The 17,970-nt window shown below is 50.9% G+C and overlaps 1 protein-coding gene across 2 annotated transcripts; it reads left to right on the top strand.

Annotated features, from left to right (window-relative positions):
• Positions 1–7,641: 7,641 nt before the first annotated feature.
• Positions 7,642–17,490, top strand: LOC142831520 (isochorismatase domain-containing protein 2A). 2 transcript variants are annotated; one of them, XM_075941737.1, is made up of 6 exons: positions 7,642–7,789; positions 14,102–14,242; positions 14,368–14,529; positions 14,742–14,812; positions 14,899–15,016; positions 17,110–17,490. In XM_075941737.1, exons 2-6 carry the CDS (start codon positions 14,105–14,107, stop codon positions 17,200–17,202), a joined length of 582 nt encoding a protein of 193 aa, XP_075797852.1. In that variant the 5' UTR covers positions 7,642–7,789; positions 14,102–14,104; the 3' UTR covers positions 17,203–17,490. The 2 variants fall into 2 exon arrangements, with proteins under 2 accessions (XP_075797852.1, XP_075797842.1); XM_075941727.1 differs by having other exon boundaries at positions 14,368–14,577.
• Positions 17,491–17,970: the final 480 nt, after the last annotated feature.

Genomic DNA, 17,970 nt, shown 5'->3' with positions numbered 1-17,970 from the left:
AAACAAACAAACAAAAGTAGTAGCCAAAAGCTTGGCGAAGTGTTGTAAGCCTTTAATCCTAGCACTTGGGAGGCAGAGGCAGGGGGATCTCTGTCAGTTCAAGGCTAGCCTGGTCTACAAAGAGAGTTCCAGGACAGGACAACCAGGGCTGTTACACAAAGAAACCCCATGTCACCAAACCAAAAAAACAAAAACAAAACAAAAAAAAAACCCCACCAAAATAAAGCAAAAAAGTTGGGGCCAAGGGTGTAGCTCAGTGGGTCGAGTGCTTGCCTAGAATGTACAAAAAGCCTGTATGCTCGCTACTTTCCTGTTGTGGAGATTAAGCACCCGACTAAGACAATAATTTCTAGAAGAAAGGTGACTCTGGCTTCCAGGATAATAGTCCATGACGGTGGAACGGGGGCAGCAAGCAGCAGACATGGCGGCTGGGACGGGAGCTGAGTGCTTACATCCTTCACAGTAAGTGTGAAGGTAGAGGGAGTGAGCTGGAAACTTGAGTCTTTAAATAACTCTCAAAGCGTGCCTCCAGTGATATGCTTCCTCTAACAAGGCCATGCCTCCTAACTTCCCACACAGCACCATTGGCTGGAGAACAAGTGTTCAAAAGCCCAACGGCTCATTTAATCCACCACCACTGGGCTGGACTTCCCAGCTCTGTATAGCACACAGCATGATGGGCCTGCCTGGCATCCCAGAACTCTGCAGGTAAAAGCAGAGGACCAGGGGTTCAAAGACTTCCAGGACAGCCTTGTCTTTAAAGAAAGTAGTGGGAGGCTAGAGGGGTGGACCGGGAGTTAGATCAAGTACTACTCTCGCAGAAGACCCGAGTTCAGTTCCCAGCACTCACGTGACAGCTCACAGTCACTTGTGACTCAACTTCCAGGCGTCCACGTAAACTGTTGCAGGCACGTGTGCACATATGATACGGTGGTGGGGCACACCTTTAATCCCAGCATCGGGAGGCAGAGGCCGGTCGATCTCTGTGAGTTCAAGGCCAGCCCGGTCTACAGAGGGAGTTCTAGGACAGACTCCAAAGCTGCAGAGAAACCCTTTCTCAAAAACAAAACAAAACAAAACAAGAAAAAATGTATATATTTTTCAAACAGAGGAGGAGAGGCTGTCAAGCTGGCTCAGCAAGTACAGGCTTTTGCAGCCAAACCTGGTCACCTGAGTTCAGTCCCCAGGGCACACATGGCAGGACAGAACAAGTACCCCCAAATCATCCTCTGATCCCCACATACAGTCTGTGGCATGTCCAAAAATGCTTGAGCACACTTGTGTGCACACACATGCATGCACAGATAAATACATGTAATTTTAAAGCCCTTTGAGCAGCTCTGGGAAGCAGCTCCTGGCACAGTGCTTGCTAGGCATTCAGGAAGGCCTGGAACCCACCCTCATGGCATTACAAGATGTGGTGGTACATACTGTAATTCCAGCACTTGAGAGTGGAGGCAGAAGGATCAGGAGTTCTAGGTCATCCCCAGTCATATACTGGGTTTGAGGCTAGTCTAGAGTATGTGAGATCCTGTCTCAAAAGCACCAGAATCATGAAATTCTATCTCACAAAATAGGAGGGAAGTAAGGGAGAGAAGGAGGGAGGGAGGGAAAGGGAAGAAAGGAAGAGAAAGGAAGGAAGGAAGAAAGGAAGGAAGACACTTAGGTCCACGCCCACACTGGGATGAGGACTATCCTTTCCAAAAGCTCCTCCTTCTATGAACATCTACGCCTAAATCTCTGCTAAAAATCTCTTCTCAACAAACTCCAACTTTGTTTCCTACCGACTCTTCCTGAAATTTGTTCTGTTGCAAAGTCAAACATCCCAGCTTACTCAAGTGGAATTCTCAGAAAAGAACTCAGATTTCAGTAGGAAGCAGCGTGGAGCTGAGTCCCTGCCATCTCTGCCACTGACGAGACCTGGGCACACATGGGAAGACAGAGGGTCCTGGCTGGGCCTCTCTCTCTCTCTCTCTCTCTCTCTCTCTCTCTCTCTCTCTCTCTCTCTCTCTCTCTCTCACACACACACACACACACACACACACACGATCTCATGTAGCTCAGGCTGGTCTAGAACTCAATGTGTCGCCAAGGATGACCTTGAACTGGCTCTGCCTCCCCTCATTTTTTTTTTTTTTGAGATCCATTCCATCAGACGATGGTCTGAACTTTTCTGCAAGTTTGAAATGTTTCATAATAAGATGACAAAAATGTATAGCAGAGATGCAGGGTAATCCCTAGGGGAGCAGAGCCTGAGGGGAACCTGCAGCTAGGATGCAGCATTGTGTGGGAAAATGCTGAGGATATTCTGACCTAGATAGTTTAGGTTGAGACAGAGCCCATGGGAAAGTGCTTTTAGCTACCTGGGCTGCCCTAAAGGTTTGTATGTGGGAGGCCTGGAACCCTGGGGAGCAGAGGCAGAGCCCAGCATAGGGTGGATATGCTCGGAATTCTGGGACAGAGAGCTTTCCCTTTTGGAAAAATTAGTGTTAGTGTGTGTGCAGGTGGGTATGAGCGCCCCCTGCTGGGCATGTGTGGAGGTCAGTGGTCAACTCTATGAAGTTGCTGCTCTCTTTCCTCCTTTACATAGGTCACGGGGATTGAACTCAGGTCACCAGAGTTTGTGGCAATTAACTTTTTATATAACATGCACTGGGTGGGCTCTGGAATTCATGGTGGCACATGCCTGCAATCCCGGAACTTGGGAGGCAGGAGCAAAGCAGGAAGCTTAAGAGTTCAAGGTTATCCTTAAATATAGGGAATGGGAGACCACCCTGGGATACCTGAGACCTTTTTCAAACAAACAAACAAACAACCCAGAATAATCCTCTTGATGAAATAAGTACTCATGCCCCAAGAATCGACACACCGCTATGTAGTCATATAGACTTCCGCTTCTCAGCCTTCCTGCCCTTTGCATTTCTCCTTTTCCAACTGTTTTTTTTCTCAGATCGCCAATATAGTTTTCAAGTGCCTCTCTGATTCTGCTTTAATTTAATTGCTGAGGCCAAGAACCTGCAAAAGGTTCCGGTGTCCCCAGAACAGGAGTGGGGTGAGGAGAACATTCAAATCATCTGAGAGGTTGTGGAGGGTGACTGGGGTTATTCAGGAAACCTGTTTTCCTCTTGACCAGTAGGAGAGGGTGATGACATAGGCAGGGCTGGGCGTCCTGGGAGAAGCAGGGCTTGGGGTATTGGACTGCCATTTCCTGAGGGAAGATTTTGGGCTTGCTGGGATAGACACCTGTTTAAAGAAAAGTAGGTTCTGAGTCAAGCCCCTTTACTTCTCTGTGCCTCAGTTTCCTCATCTGAAGTGAGGATTAATTAGCAACTGCCTTCCAGGGTTAGTGGGGAGCTTATGGAGCTGGTACCCATCGCGAGGGAGTGCTAACTCATTATAAACCAATGTTAAAGGGCTTAGTCCTATGTCAGACTCATGGTAAGTGTCACACTACTGTAGGTACCACTATATCACCACCATCACCACCAGTGCTACAGTGATCAGCATAATCCCCTCCATCACTATCACCATCAGCACTACCATCACCATCATTATCATCATCACTAATATCAATATCAATATCAGCACCATCACCATCACTATAATCATCACCACCATCACTACCATCATCATCACCATCACCACCAACCCCATCATCATCATTACCATCATTATCCTATCGGTATCATCATCACCACCTGTTGTGTGTGGTTTTCTGTCCTGCCCGGTTCCTGCAGTCCTTAAGTCCCAAAGAAATCACACAGAAGTCTATATTAATGATAAACTGATTGGCCCATTAGCTCAGGCTTCTTATTAACTCTTATAACTTTTTTTTTTGGTTTTTCGAGACAGGGTTTCTCTGTAGCTTTGGTGCCCGTCCCAGAACTAGCTCTTGTAGACCAGGCTGTCCTCAAACTCCCAGAGATCCGCCTGTCTCTGCCTCCCAAGTGCTGGGATTAAAGGCGTACATCACCACCGCCTGGCCAACTCTTATAACTTATATAGCCCATTATTCTTGTCTATTTAGCCACGTGGCTTGGTACCTTATTTGGCGAAGCAGTCACATCTTTATTGCTCTGTGGCTGGATCAGGACTGCGGACTGCATCCTGTTCCGAGAATTCTCTTCTTCTTATTGCCCTGCCTATACTAACTGCCTGGCTACTGGCCAATCAGTGTTTATTTAAAATATAATTGACAGGATACAGACCATTGTCCCACAGCAACCACCATTACTATCATCATCATCATCATCATCATCATCATCATCACCATCATCATCACCATCATCATCACCATCAGCACTACTCATCATCATCACTACCATCATTACTCTATCAGTATCATCATCACCATCATCACCATCATCACCACCATCACTACCATCACCATCATCATCATTATCACCATCATCATCATCACCATCATCATCATCATCATCATCACCATCATCACCACCATCACTACCATCACCATCATCATCATTATCACCATCATCATCATCACCATCATCATCATCACCATCATCACCACCATCACTACCATCACCATCATCATCATCATCACCACCATCACTACCATCACCATCATCATCATCATCATCATCACCATCATCATCATCACCATCATCACCATCAGCACTACTCATCATCATCATCACTACCATCCTTACTCTATCAGTATCATCATCACCACCATCACTACCATCATCATCATCATCACAATCATCATCATCACCATCATCACCATCATCACCATCATCATCATCATCACCATCATCATCATCACCATCATCATCATCACCATCATCATCATCATCACCATCACCATCATCACCATCAGCACTACTCATCATCATCATCACTACCATCATTACTCTATCAGTATCATCATCACCACCATCACTACCATCATCAGCATCATCATTATCACCAACACTGTCATCTTCCTCCTCCACCACCACCACCACTACCATCACTACCACCGCTACCATCACCACTGAATGAAAAGGAAAATAAAAAGGGAAAGGAAAGGAAATACTGCTCTTAGGTATGGTGGAGGGGAAAGGTTTATTACAGATATGCGGGAAAGCATGGCCAGATGCAGGAACATCTGGGAAAGTCCAGAGTGGACATGGTCAAACTGAGCTGTGCCATGTGAGGAGAGGGAGCCAACAGACCCCAAAGTACAATGAGAGCAGGTAACCAAAACGTCTGGAAGAGCAGCCGTTTCAGTGTTTCTTTCTCAGTCGTATGTTTCTGCCACAACTTCATGTTGTCATGTGGTCTGTGGTCTCAGGAGATGACAGAGCAAACCCGTGGAAGGTAAGGAAGGGCAAGTTCACTTATGCAGCCATGGGAAGTCGTCATTGGGTGAGACGTGGTGACAGGGAGGCTGTTTGGGATCACCCGAGGTCCTGCAAGGACCCCTCCCTCTGCTCTATAAGTAGATTGAATCTTTGTGAAATTCTTACTTAGTCTTTCTTTGGAGCCTTATTTGGGAAGGGGGAACAGGTGTTTATCTCTCCCACATCCCCCCCCCCAAATTCATGCAACAATCGTCACCACTGTCACAACCATTACCCTAACTACCATTATCATCACCTTCATCCTTACCATCACCTCATCAACAATCTCTGCGGATTGACAGTTGGTAAGGAAAACGGGCTCTTAAGTTGGGCATAGTGGCCCACACCCACAGTTTTTTAAAAGATTTATTTACTTATTATGTATACAGCGTTCTGTCTGCATATATGCCTGTAGGCCAGAAGAGGGCACCAGATCCCATTATAAATGGTTGTGAGTCATCATGTGGTTGCTGGGAATTGAACTCAGTACCTCTGCAGAGAGCAGCCAGTGCTTAGCCATCTCTCCAGCCCCCACACCCCACACCCACAATTTTACCACTTAGAAAGCAGAGGCAGGAAGACCAGGAAGGAGCTAATCTCACCACTGAATAACAGTAAGGAAAGAGCCAAGCAGTGGTGGCGCATGCCTTTAATCCCAGCATTTGGGAGGCAGAGGCAGCTGGATCTCTGTAAGTTTGAGGCCAGCCTGGTCTACAAGAGCTAGTTCCAGGACAGGCTCCAAAGTTACAGAGAAACCCTGTCTCTAAAAAACAAAACAACAACAACAATAAATAAATAAAAAGTAAGGAAAGAGAAACGTTTCTGAACGCAAGCTCCTAAAGGTCATATCCACTGGCTACCTGTGGGGCCTGGACATTTCTTCAGCTGGATGTTCAGCCTGATGCCTGGATCTGGTTTTTATTGTGTAATCACTTCCCCTCTGTCTTCTTTTCGTGATGCATCCACACAGTGTTTTCCTTCCTTGTAGTTTACTTCATTGTTCTGATTGAGACAGGATCGTGGTGAGTAGCCTAGGCTGGTGTTATATTCCAAATAGACCTCCTGCCTCGGTGTCTAAGTGTTGAAATTACAGCCATGTTCTGTGACACATTTATTTGGGCCAGTTTTTTTTTTCATTTTACATACCAACCACAGTTTCCCCAACCCCCTCCCCCCTCAATCCCCCATCTACTCCTCAGAAAGGGTAATGCCACTCCTTATGGGGGCCGTTTTCTTTCAAACCATCCCACCCTTCCCCTATCTCACCAGACAGATGGATAGAGTCTGGACACTGGCTTGCTGGTTGAGGGGCTATTATAGAAAGGCAAAGTGCAGGCAGGGAGCGGGCTCCCGGGGTATCACATAGTTGGACCTGGGATACAAAACGGATGGCGTGGGTGGAAAGCCAGAGAAAAGCTCCCGGAGATAGCCAATTAAGGGGACAAAAGCCTCTTTAGCGAAGCCAGTCCAGGCGCAGAGTCAACCTCAGCAATTAAGGTTGAGAGCCGTCAGGAGACTTGTGGAGGGGTTTGCGGGCTGTTGAAAGAAGGGTCTGGGCTCTGAGAGGGGTGCCTGCACCTCCAGGTGTGGGTCAAATACTTCACCCCCAGGCTCACATCACCCCAGAGCTTCCTCTTTGCTCGAGGTTCAGAATCAATTTAGGGGAAACTGAGGCCCAAATGACTCAGGAAGCAGAAATGGATGGCTTCTGTGAGGAGGTCGTCTACAGAATCCTGAGGTTCGTGCAGTGGAGTGAGCCGGGGATAAGTCAGGGGTCAGAATAAGCAAATACTGCCCGGGTGTCCCTACGTTGTATTTATTTAATTTTTTCATCTATTTATTCTGTGTCACCCGTTATTAATTCTGTAGTGTGTGTGTGTCTGTCTGCTTTTGCACTTTGTGTGTGTGTGTGTGCGCGCGCGCGCGCGACAGGCTCTCACTAGGTAGCCCAAAAATGATCTTGAACTGGCATCCTCCTGCCTCAGCCTCTCCAAAGCTGAGATTACATGCGGGTGCTACCACCTTAGCATGTAATAGGAAAGCCTGTTAGGAACTCCAGATCTTCCAGCAGCCTGGGCAAGGGCATAAAGCGCAGCGACCAGGCCAGGGCCACCTAGAGCGCTCCACCCGCATTCCTTCTTAGAATCAGCCCTCACCGCCACTCACGCCCTTATCGGTTCTCCATTGGTCCGATACTCTATCTTCCCGCCCCATCGTGTTTCTGCGGACCAATAAGATCCCAGAAACTGACTCGCCTTAGCCGTCCCGCCCCTCGCAGGATTGGCTTGCTCGGGAGGGAGGGGCGGACAAGTAAGGTGCGCGGACCACGTGTCCAAAGCGGGCAAAACGGTGACTCAGTCCGGAACCTCTGAGGGTCTAGTGACGAAAGTGCGCAGAAGGCACCTGTTGGAGGGGTTGGCTGGACTCGAACCTGGTACCGCCGGGTAAGTCCAACCGCTGCTCCTTGCAGACCGGGAAACGGAAGCCTTGCCCGAAAGAGGCGGGACTCCAGTTGGTGTCAGGATGGACCGTCAGGGAGGGACTCGAACCCTCCCCGGAGCTAAGTTTTGTATCAGTCCCCGGGAGAGGGCGACTCTCACCCTTATTTCTTCCAGGAAGGAAAGGATTCCCAGAGAGGGCAGAGAAACTCACTCAAGGTCACACAGACTGGAAATCTGGGTTCCAGAAGTGTGTGCAGTGGCCACTTGCCGAATTAAACAGCCTCATCGCGATCCTTCCGCAGGAGGTCACCCACCTCAGCCTAGGACAGGCTTCCCCCACAAAGGACTCCTTCCAGAACCTCCACAGTGCCCTCAAATCTCTCTCTATCCAGACATCACCACTACTTCTTACACGCTCTCCCCCGGTTCTTTTTCGCTGTCAAATTGGTCATTTTCTGTCCCAAACTCTCACCCAAGGCTTCGTCTTCAAATCATTAAACCCAGCTGGTTGGAACTTTTTTTTTTAAATAAATGAACTACAAGTGTTATAAAATTGGAATAGAGGTTAGGGCAGGGTGACACATGCTTGTAATGCCAGCACTTAAGTTTGCCAGGAGACCGAGCCAAGCCTTGGAGGCCAGCCAGGAGTACAAGGTTTGAAAGATCTTGTCTTTCAAACAAACAAACAAACAAACAAGATTGCACTGAACAGGTGTTCAGTGAAGAAGATTTGTATAGGGTCTCCAGGTAGCCAACCAGCCTGCGGTGGTGTGGCCGAGATAGTAGTTACCATTGCGGTCTTCCAGGGGAGACTGGGATTACAGATGTCCACGCCCACATTTATGTAGCCTCATTTTGTTTGTGTTTTTACAAATAAAGCTTGCCTGAAGATCAGAGTGCAGAGCTAAGCCACTAGAGGCCAGGCAGTGGTGGTGCACACCTTTAGTCCCAGGATTTGGGAGTCACAAACCTTTAATCTCAGCACCAGGGAGGTGGAGACGTGGGGTGGGGTGGGGTGAGGGGGAGAGGACTATAAAGTGGGAAGAGACAGGAGCTCAGCTGTAGTCTGAGACAGCAATCTGGAGCAGTCTGGATTCATAGAGACTGGCTCGCCCCTTTGTAGAGGTGAGAACACTCATGTGGCTGGCTGCGCTGCTTCTCTGACCTCCCAAATTTCACCCCGGATATCTGACTCTGGTTTTTATTATTAAGACCAGGTAGAATTCGCGTTACACATCTGGTTGAGCTTCACTCTTCTCATGCGCTAAGCGGTCACTGTAGATTGAACCCCACACCCCAGCCTTCTGTTTATTTATTTACTGGAGCAAAAATCTCACTGGGTTGGCCGGGCTAGCCTTGAACTTTGGATCCTCCGGCCTCAGCCTCCCAGGGAGTAGTTAGGATGACAGGCGATGACACAAAACCCATCTTATTGAAGTTGACATGTTTTACAGATAGAATATATTACCTGAGGGGGTTGGAGAGATGGCTCAGTGGTTAAGAGCATTGCCTGTTCTTCCAAAGGTCCTGAGTTCAATTCCCAGCAACCACATGGTGGCTCACAACCATCTGTAAAGAGGTCTGGTGCCCTCTTCTGGCCTGCAGACATGCACACAGACAGTATATTGTATACATAATAAATAAATATATATTTTAAAAAAAGAATATATTACCTGAGACAGGGAGATGGCTCCGTTGGGAAAAGCCCGCACATGCTGAAAGCCAGGTAGAGCGGTCTGGCCATACATACTATCTGAATCTATGTGCTTCAGCTGCAGTGAGAGACCCTGTCTCAAAAACAATAAGGTAGACAGCAGTAGAGGGGGACACTGACCTCTGACCTCCGCACACATGCACGTACACACAAACAGAACACATTTCTTTATAAGATTCACTTAATATTTTTATTTATGCGTGTGTGCCTGCATGGATTTTATGCACAGTACGTGCACGCAGGTGCCCACGGAGGCCAGAGGGCATTGTCTCCTAGAACTGGGGTTGCAGGAGGTTTCCAGCCACCCTGATGTTGGTGCTAGGAACCAAACCCGAGTCCTCATCTCTCTAGCCCCATGGGAACATATTTCTTAGGATAGGCACTTTGGCGGATTGTGGGGCAGGTGAGACCAAGTCTCATAGTGCCCAGGCTGGCCTAGAACTCAATATACAACTAAAGATACAAGTCTTCTCATCTCCTGCCTCCATCTGCCTGGTGCACCAGCATGCCCAGTTTATGTTCCTTGGTGATGAGCCCCGGGTTCTGTGTATGTTAGGCAAGCCCTCCACCAACTGAACTACAGCCCCAGCCCCTGTCATTGGTTTTGTTTGTTTGTTTGTTTTATTTTTGCTTTTTGAGACAAGATCTCTCTATGTAGCCTTGACTGTCTGTCCTGGAACCCACTGTGTAGACCAGGCTGTAGATCACTGAGATCTGCCTGTCTCTGCCCCGTAAGTACTGGGACCAAAGGTCTACACCACTACACCTGGCCTGAGTTTTTGTAATAACAAATATCTGCATCCTTACCACATAGCTTAAAAAAATAGCCTGTCATTCAGCAACATCCCCCTCGGTGCCCCTCTCTGCTGGGTCCCCACCTCCCTCAGTGTTCCCCTCTGCTGGGTCCCCACCTCCCTCAGTGTCCCCCTCTGCTGGGTCCCCACCTCCCTCAGTGTCCCCCTCTGCTGGGTCCCCACCTCCCTCAGTGTTCCCCTCTGCTGGGTCCCACCTCCCTCAGTGTCCCCCTCTGCTGGGTCCCCACCTCCCTCAGTGTTCCCCTCTGCTGGGTCCCACCTCTCTCAGTGTCCCCTCTGCAGGGTCCCCACCTCCCTCAGTGTCCCCTCTGCTGGGTCCCCACCTCTCTCAGTGTTCCCTCTGCTGGGTTCCCACCTCCCTCAGTGCCCCCCTCTGCTGGGTCCCCACCTCTCTCAGTGTTCCCTCTGCTGGGTTCCCACTTCCCTCAGTGCCCCCCTCTGCTGGGTCCCCACCTCCCTCAGTGCCCCCCTCTGCTGGGTCCCCACCTCTCTCAGTGTTCCCTCTGCTGGGTTCCCACTTCCCTCAGTGCCCCCCTCTGCTGGGTTCCCACCTCCCTCAGTGCCCCCCTCTGCTGGGTCCCCACCTCTCTCAGTGTTCCCTCTGCTGGGTCTTCACCTCCTTCAGTGTCCCCCTCTGCTGGGTTCCCACCTCCCTCAGTGCCCCCCTCTGCTGGGTCCCTGTGTCCCCACACTCCACTGAATGAATAGGTGGTGACTGAGTACAAACAAATCCACACAGAGATGGTGGGGAAAGGCTGCAGAGAAAGCCCAGTGGGAACCCCAGTTCTGCAGCAGTTAGAGGACCCAGCACCAACACAGCCTCCTAGGAACACTGACTGACGCGTGCCATGGCTTGTGAAACCTCCAACCCCGTGGGTGTACAGACACTAGGGGGAAGCCCTTTGGCACACAGGTTTCTCTCTTGTCAGAGTGTTACTGGGCAGGGGGCTTCACCTTATCTCTTCTTTGTTTTAAATTGTGGGAAAATACCTATAAAATGAACTTGTCCACTTGTCTGGGAAGATGGCTCATTCAGCCAAATGCATGCCGTACAGACATGAACACCATGCAGAAAGCCAGCATGGGCTCAGATCCCTGGCCCTGATAGAAATGGCTGGGCCTGGCTGCATGTGCTTGTTGCCCCACAGTGGAAGGCAGAGAGACCTTGTCTAAGGCAGTAAAATGAAGAGCAGTGGAGGAAGATACTGGACATCCTGCTGCAGCCACACAGGCTTGCACATGCACTCGTGTGACGCGTGCACACACACACACACACACGTGACAAAGTGAACAGCACCCGAGGAACATATCAGGTTATCCTCTGGCCTGCACAAGTGCCATGTGTACGCCCACATTGTCCCGGCCCCCCGCCCGGACAGACAAAGCCACGGGCTCACACAGCCAGGGGTGGGGAGGGAGGGGTTTGAGGTGACTGCTAAAGGATGCAGCCATGAAGATGCCCTGTACCTAGGTTAATGGTGATGGGCACACACATAGATGTGCCCTCTGTGCATTTAACCTTCAATTTGGCTGTAAAATTTTTATTAATTTTGTGTTGTTTAATAGTCTTCATTTTTATTTAAACTTATTACTTTATTTACGTGGTTTAACTGCATGTATGGCAGCATGACATCTGTGGCTGGCGTCGAATCCCTCGGAACTGGAGTTACAGATGGCTGTGAGCTTCCACGTGGGTGCCGGGAATCAAACCCAAGTCCTCTGCAAGAGCAGCCAGTGCTCTTAACTGCTGAGCCATCTCTCCAGCTCCTTCATTGGCTTTTTAAGACAGTCTTATTCCATATTCCTAGTTGGCCTGGAGCTCCCTTTTTAATCCCAGGCTGGCTTTGAACACTCAGCCTCCTGAGTGCAGAAATTACAGCCATGGGTCGTTCAGGACATTTCCTGTGAGTAGTCTCATGGTCCTTCTTAGGGACCATTTACACGGAATACCGCACTTTTGGGCTTCGCCAGAGTGGTCGTGCCTGGGAGAGCTTCATTGTGACTGGGTGATATGCCATTGTGTGGGTAGCTTTCCGAGTCCCAGCAGGACGTTCAGCGACAGTGGTTTTTGTTGTTGTTGTTGGTGGTGGTGGTGGTTATTCGTTTGTTTTGAGACAGGGATTAAAGACATGTACCACCACCGCCCTCAGCAACAGTGTTTTGTACGTGGGTAAACTGAGGCTGGCACTCAACCGTTGACCTTTCTGGAAGTCTGGCTTTAAGGGTCTCAAAGAGCCTGACATGGTGGCATGCGCTATTAGCCAGAGCTACATAGCTTGTTTTTAATCTCAAAGATAATGTCCCAGATCTGTGTGCTCCTGGGCAGGTTTCCCCAGGGGTGGAGGCCTCAGGGAGCTCCACTAGTGACAGGGGAGACTGGGGAAGCCACTACTTGTTGACACTGTACAACCTTTGTGCAGAAGGAGAGAGCTGGGGAGGGCGTCCTGGAGGGGGCCACGGGGCTGAGGCTGGTATCTATGCTCTGATCTAAAACAGGGCGGAGGGAGAGAGGAAGGGAGGAAGGAGGGAGGGAGAAAAGGAGGGAAGAAAAAAGGGAGGGAGGGAGAAAAATAAGAAAAGGAGGGAGAAAGGGAGGGAGCGACTCTCAGGCCAAGGACAGCAAAGCAAAGGCCTGGAGGTGGGAGCAGGAACACAAGGTGCAGGGGCCACAGAACCAAGTGAGGGAACCCTCATCCCCGGCTGCATCCTGCAAAGCTCCAGTGATTGACCTCACTGGAGCAGCAAGGGCATGAAGAAAAGGTAGATACAGGGATACCCGAACACGAACATGCGGCTGGGTGGCCTTCTAATGAAGAAGCTCCAGCATCACCCTGTAGATCTTTATCATCTACAGCAGAACAGGGAGGCGGTTATTCATACAGATAAACAAGGGGGTGGGGGATGTTGGATACCGATGCACAAAGAGGCAGGTTTAGCTGGCTGGAGTAGGAGCGGTCTCCGTAAGCAGGGGAGCAGACTCCGTAGGCAGGGGGCAGTCCCTGTAGGCAGGGGCAGTCTCCATAGGCAGGGGGCAGTCTCCATAGACAGGGGGCAGTCCCTGTAGGCAGGGGCAGTCTCCATAGGCAGGGGGCAGTCTCCGTAGGTGGGGGGGGGGAGTCTCCGTAGGCAGGGGGCAGTCTCCGTAGGCAGGGGGTAGTCTCCGTAGGTGGGGGGGGAGTCTCCGTAGGCAGGGGGTAGTCTCCGTAGGCAGGGGCAGTCTCCATAGCCAGGGGACAGTCTCCGTAGGCAGGGGGTAGTCTCCATAGGCAGGGGCAGTCTCCATAGGCAGGGGGCAGTCTCCGTAGGCAGGGGGCAGTCCCTGTAGGTAGGGGGCAGTCCCTGTAGGCAGGGGCAGTCTCCATAGGCAGGGGGCAGTCTCCATGGGGGGGGGAGTCTCCGTAGGCAGGGGGCAGTCTCCGTAGGCAGGGGACAGTCTCCGTAGGCAGGGGGCAGTCCCTGTAGGTAGGGGGCAGTCCCTGTAGGCAGGGGCAGTCTCCATAGGCAGGGGGCAGTCTCCATAGGCAGGGGCAGTCTCCATAGGCAGGGGCAGTCTCCGTAGGCAGGGGCAGTTTCGTCCCAACTGGGGGAACAAAGCAGTGGTGGACATTTCTGTACACACTATCAGTATTCCCGCTCAGGCCTGAAGAAGGCTTTGTCCATTTCCCATGGGTCTGAGGGTTTGATTTTTGGTCGTGAGCATACCAACAGTTCCCATTCACCGAAGACTTCCCTTGAATCCCTACAATCCCACCTGACCCTGCCTACTGTCCCTCCGTCCACCCCCAGACCATGGCAGCAGCCAGGGCTAGCCTGGGCCGGATCCTCCCAGAGTCCTCCATCCTGTTCCTGTGCGACATGCAGGAGAAGTTCCGTCCCAGCATAGCCTATTTCCCTCAGATTGTGTCGGTGGCCGCTCGGATGCTCAAGGTACCAACTACCTCCGTCTTGCAAGACCCAAGGGGTTCAGGCCCAAGCCCTCCTCCCCAGACCCAGGAATCCAGTCCGCAGCCCTCATCCTTGGGATCCAGCCCTATGTGTCCTTTCTCATGTAGGTGGCCCGGCTGCTAGATGTCCCTGTCTTGCTGACGGAGCAGTACCCACAAGGCCTGGGTCCCACAGTTCCAGAGCTGGGCGCTCAGGGCATTAGGCCAGTGAGTAAGACGTGCTTCAGCATGGTGCCCACCTTACAGAAGGAGCTGGATGGCCGGCCGCAGCTGCGTTCGGTGTTGCTCTGTGGCATTGAGACCCAAGTCTGCATCTTGGTGAGACCCTGCCTGTCCCCTGGGCTCCCCATTCTCACCTCCTGGCCCTCCCTCCTTCCCTGGGGTGCTGGTTGAGCCTCCTCATCCCCAGTTCTGACTGGGGAGTCCCTCGCTGGGAGAGCTGTTTGTATGCTGGGTCTGGACCTGGACCTCTCTGCTCTTAGAACACGGCCCTGGATCTCCTGGAGCGGGGACTGCAGGTCCATGTGGTGGTGGACGCCTGCTCTTCTCGAAGGTGAGAGGGTCTCAGTGGGGTGGCCCCTGCCGTGTATATCAGGCACACCACAGCATGGATGCCTGCCCTCTCTCTCTTTCCTGTAGCCAGGTCGACCGGCTGGTGGCGATGGCCCGCATGAGGCAGAGCGGGGCTTTCCTCTCCACCAGCGAGGCACTCATTCTGCAGCTTGTGAGGGACGCTGCCCACCCCCAGTTCAAGGAGGTAAAGGGCCCTTTGGGCTTCTGTGAATAGAAGGGTACTTCCTATTTGAGAAAGGGTCTCCTGTGTGCCAGGCTCTCCTAGGACACACCGTGTGGTCAAGGGTGGCTTTAAACTCGCGCTGTTTGTGTCTCTGCCTATTTTATTTATACTTGAGAGGAAGAGAGAGAGAGCGTGTGTGTGTGCGTGTGTGTGTGCGTGTGTGTGTGAGTGTGTGCGTGAGTGTGTGTGTGTGTGTGCGTGTGTGTGTGTTCAGAGTTCAACATGAGGGAGTCAGTTCTCTCCTTCACCCACGTTGGGTCCCAGGATAGTATGCAGATCACAGGTGCCCTTGTTCACTGAAGCATTTTGCTAGCCCTGGCCCTTTCTGGTTGTTTGTTGCTGTTTCATTGGTTGCTCATGGGAATTTCCTGCCTCAGCCTCCTGAGCGCTAGGATTACCGCTGTGCTCATTATGCCATACTGAAAGAAGCATTTCTTTTCTTCTCTTCTCTTTTCTTTCTTTTTTATTTATTTTTGTTTGTTTGTTTTTAGAAACAGGGTTTCTCTGTGTAGATTTGGAACCTGTCCTGGAACTCATTCTGTAGACTAGGCTGGCCTTGAGCTCAGAGATCCTCCTGCCTCTGCCTCCTGAGTGCTGGGATTAAAGGTGTGTGCCACCACCGCCCGGCAAGAAATATTATATCTTTGGGCTTTGGAAAAATCCAGGTATTGAGAGAGGCTGTTCATTCGCTCCCGGTGGGTAAAGGCTGCTATAGTAATATTATATTAGGGAGCACAGCGGAGTGTGACCAGCCAGGAGGCCACTCGGGCGCCCTGGAATCAGTAGGAGGACTTAACTGGGACGTAGCAGTGGAGATGTGGGATTTGCGCTTTTTGGTCTAGTTATCTGGACAGAAATTGATGCCGGTAATGGGGTTGGTTACTCCTGTTCAACCAAGAGGGACTTGTGTGAATGAAAGTGAGAATTCAAGGTCACAGTTTAGGCCAGTGTGGGAGCTGAAGGCTTAAAGGAACGGCGGCGGGAAAGTTGAGAATAGTGAAGAAGAGGAAGGTGTAGGCAAGAGGCCCTAAGACAGAGCCGTCCACTGTTAGGGGTCCAGGGCAGCTGAGCAGACCAAGATGGCGGGTGATGAGTTCCTGTTTTTGTGTACCCGTGTGGAGAGTGGGTGGATGTGAGCATTCGCGTGTGTGCGGTGAGCATATATGTGTGTACACACATGTGGAGGCCTGAGGTTGGTGTCCGGAATCTTCCTTGATTGCTTTTCCACACGGAGGCAGGGTCTCCAGGTCAGTCCTGCAGCCTGAGCCTGTGGCTAGTCTCGCCAGACAGCTTGTTCTGGGGTTCCCTCTCTGCCTCCAGCCAGTTTAGGTGGGTTCTTCACATGTGGACACCGAGTCACCCCCTCAGCCTATTTCCAGAGGAGCCTTTCTTTTTCCTTTATTATTATCTGTGTAGCTTTGGAACCTGTCCTGGAACTTGCTCTGTAGACCAGACTGGTCTTGACTTCTCAGAGATCTGCCTGCCTCTGCCTCCCAAGTGTTGGGATTAAAGACATGCACCACCACCACCTGACCTATTTTGTTTTTTGTTTTTTTAAGATTTAGTTATTAAGTATATAGTGTTCTGTCTGCATGTATACCTGTAGACCAGAAGAGGGCACAAGATCCCATTATAGATGGTTGGGAGCTACCATGTGGTTGCTGAGAATTGAACTCAGGACCTCTGGAAGAGCAGCCAGTGCAATTAATTGCTGAGTCATCTCTCCTACCCCCAGGAAAACTTTTTAAGGAGAGTGGTTGGCTGGGGGAAAGAGGCTGCCATGAGGACCAGGGAAAAGGGCAAATTATTATTATTATTATTATTATTATTATTATTATTATTATTATTATTATTTTGAGACAGGGTTTCTCTGTAGCTTTGGAGCCTGTCCTGGAACTAGCTCTTGTAGACCAGGCTATCTTCGAACTCACAGAGATCCATCTGCCTCTGCCTCTGCCTCTGCCTCTTGAGTGCTGGGATTAAAGGCGTGCGCCACCACTGCCCAGCAAGAAGGGCGATTCTTGACTTCTGACCCAGACCTTCTCTGCCTACAGATCCAGAAGATCATTAAGGAGCCAGTTCCAGACAGTGGGCTGCTGGGCCTCTTCCAAGGCCAGAAACCCCTCTTGCTGAACTCCAAACCCTGACTTGAGGGGGAAGCATCCTTTCCCTCATCTCTGAATCCCAGGATACCACCCTGAGGCCTGCCCAGTGGGAGGGGAGGGGTGGCTATGCCTCCTGCTTGAACAACTGGACTTGGAAATGCAGAGGAGACTTCTGAGTGTGGAAGGGGTGGGGGCTTGACTGAGGAGAGGTGGAAGAGGGACTCAGCTCAGGTCCACCTCATGAGATGGAAAAATCAAAGAAAGGGCAAAGAAGCCTCACAGACTGGGACCCCAGACTCCGAATAAACGTTGATGCCATTGTGCACCAAACCATTGGGTTTATAGGGCATCTCAGCGGCTCCTGGGGTGTGCAAGTGGGAGAAGAAAATGAGGTGAAGTGAGCTAGCCACTACCCCTGGCCAGTTTTGAGTCTGAGCCTGCCTTCCAACCATCCAGATATCTGGACACCAGTCCCTCCAGCTCCTGTGGGAGGGAGGAATCCTAGGCCTCCCTTCTGGGCCTGAGAGCTGGAGGACTGGACAGCAACCCCACCCCCACCCCAGGCCATCTCCCGAACCCAAGAATGTGTGTCTTGGACAAAGAGACACACGGACATACACACAGGAAGGCAGGACCTGCTGTGGTCAGGACAAAGACTGGGAGAGGGAGGCGAGAGCGAGGCGTGATGGCGCAGGCCTGCAAACCAAGCACTGCCTAAAAAAAAAATCTCGCTGGGCGGTGGTGGCGCACGCCTTTAATCCCAGCACTCGGGAGGCAGAGGCAGGCGGATCTCTGAGTTCGAGACCAGCC

The sequence above is a fragment of the Microtus pennsylvanicus genome, chromosome 1 (genome assembly GCF_037038515.1).
Source record: "Microtus pennsylvanicus isolate mMicPen1 chromosome 1, mMicPen1.hap1, whole genome shotgun sequence".
Lineage (NCBI taxonomy): Eukaryota > Metazoa > Chordata > Mammalia > Rodentia > Cricetidae > Microtus > Microtus pennsylvanicus.
The sequence above is the reverse complement of the archived record's forward strand: the minus strand, read 5'-3'. Positions and strand labels throughout refer to the sequence as shown.

Coding starts and splice junctions, on each gene's coding strand:
- LOC142831520 (XM_075941727.1), top strand. CDS start 14,105: ATGGCAGCAGCCAGGGCTAGCCTGGGCCGGATCCTCCCAGAGTCCTCC. Junction 14,578..14,741: donor AGACCCAAGTCTGCATCTTG/GTGAGACCCTGC, acceptor CTCTGCTCTTAG/AACACGGCCCTGGATCTCCT. Junction 14,813..14,898: donor GACGCCTGCTCTTCTCGAAG/GTGAGAGGGTCT, acceptor TCTTTCCTGTAG/CCAGGTCGACCGGCTGGTGG.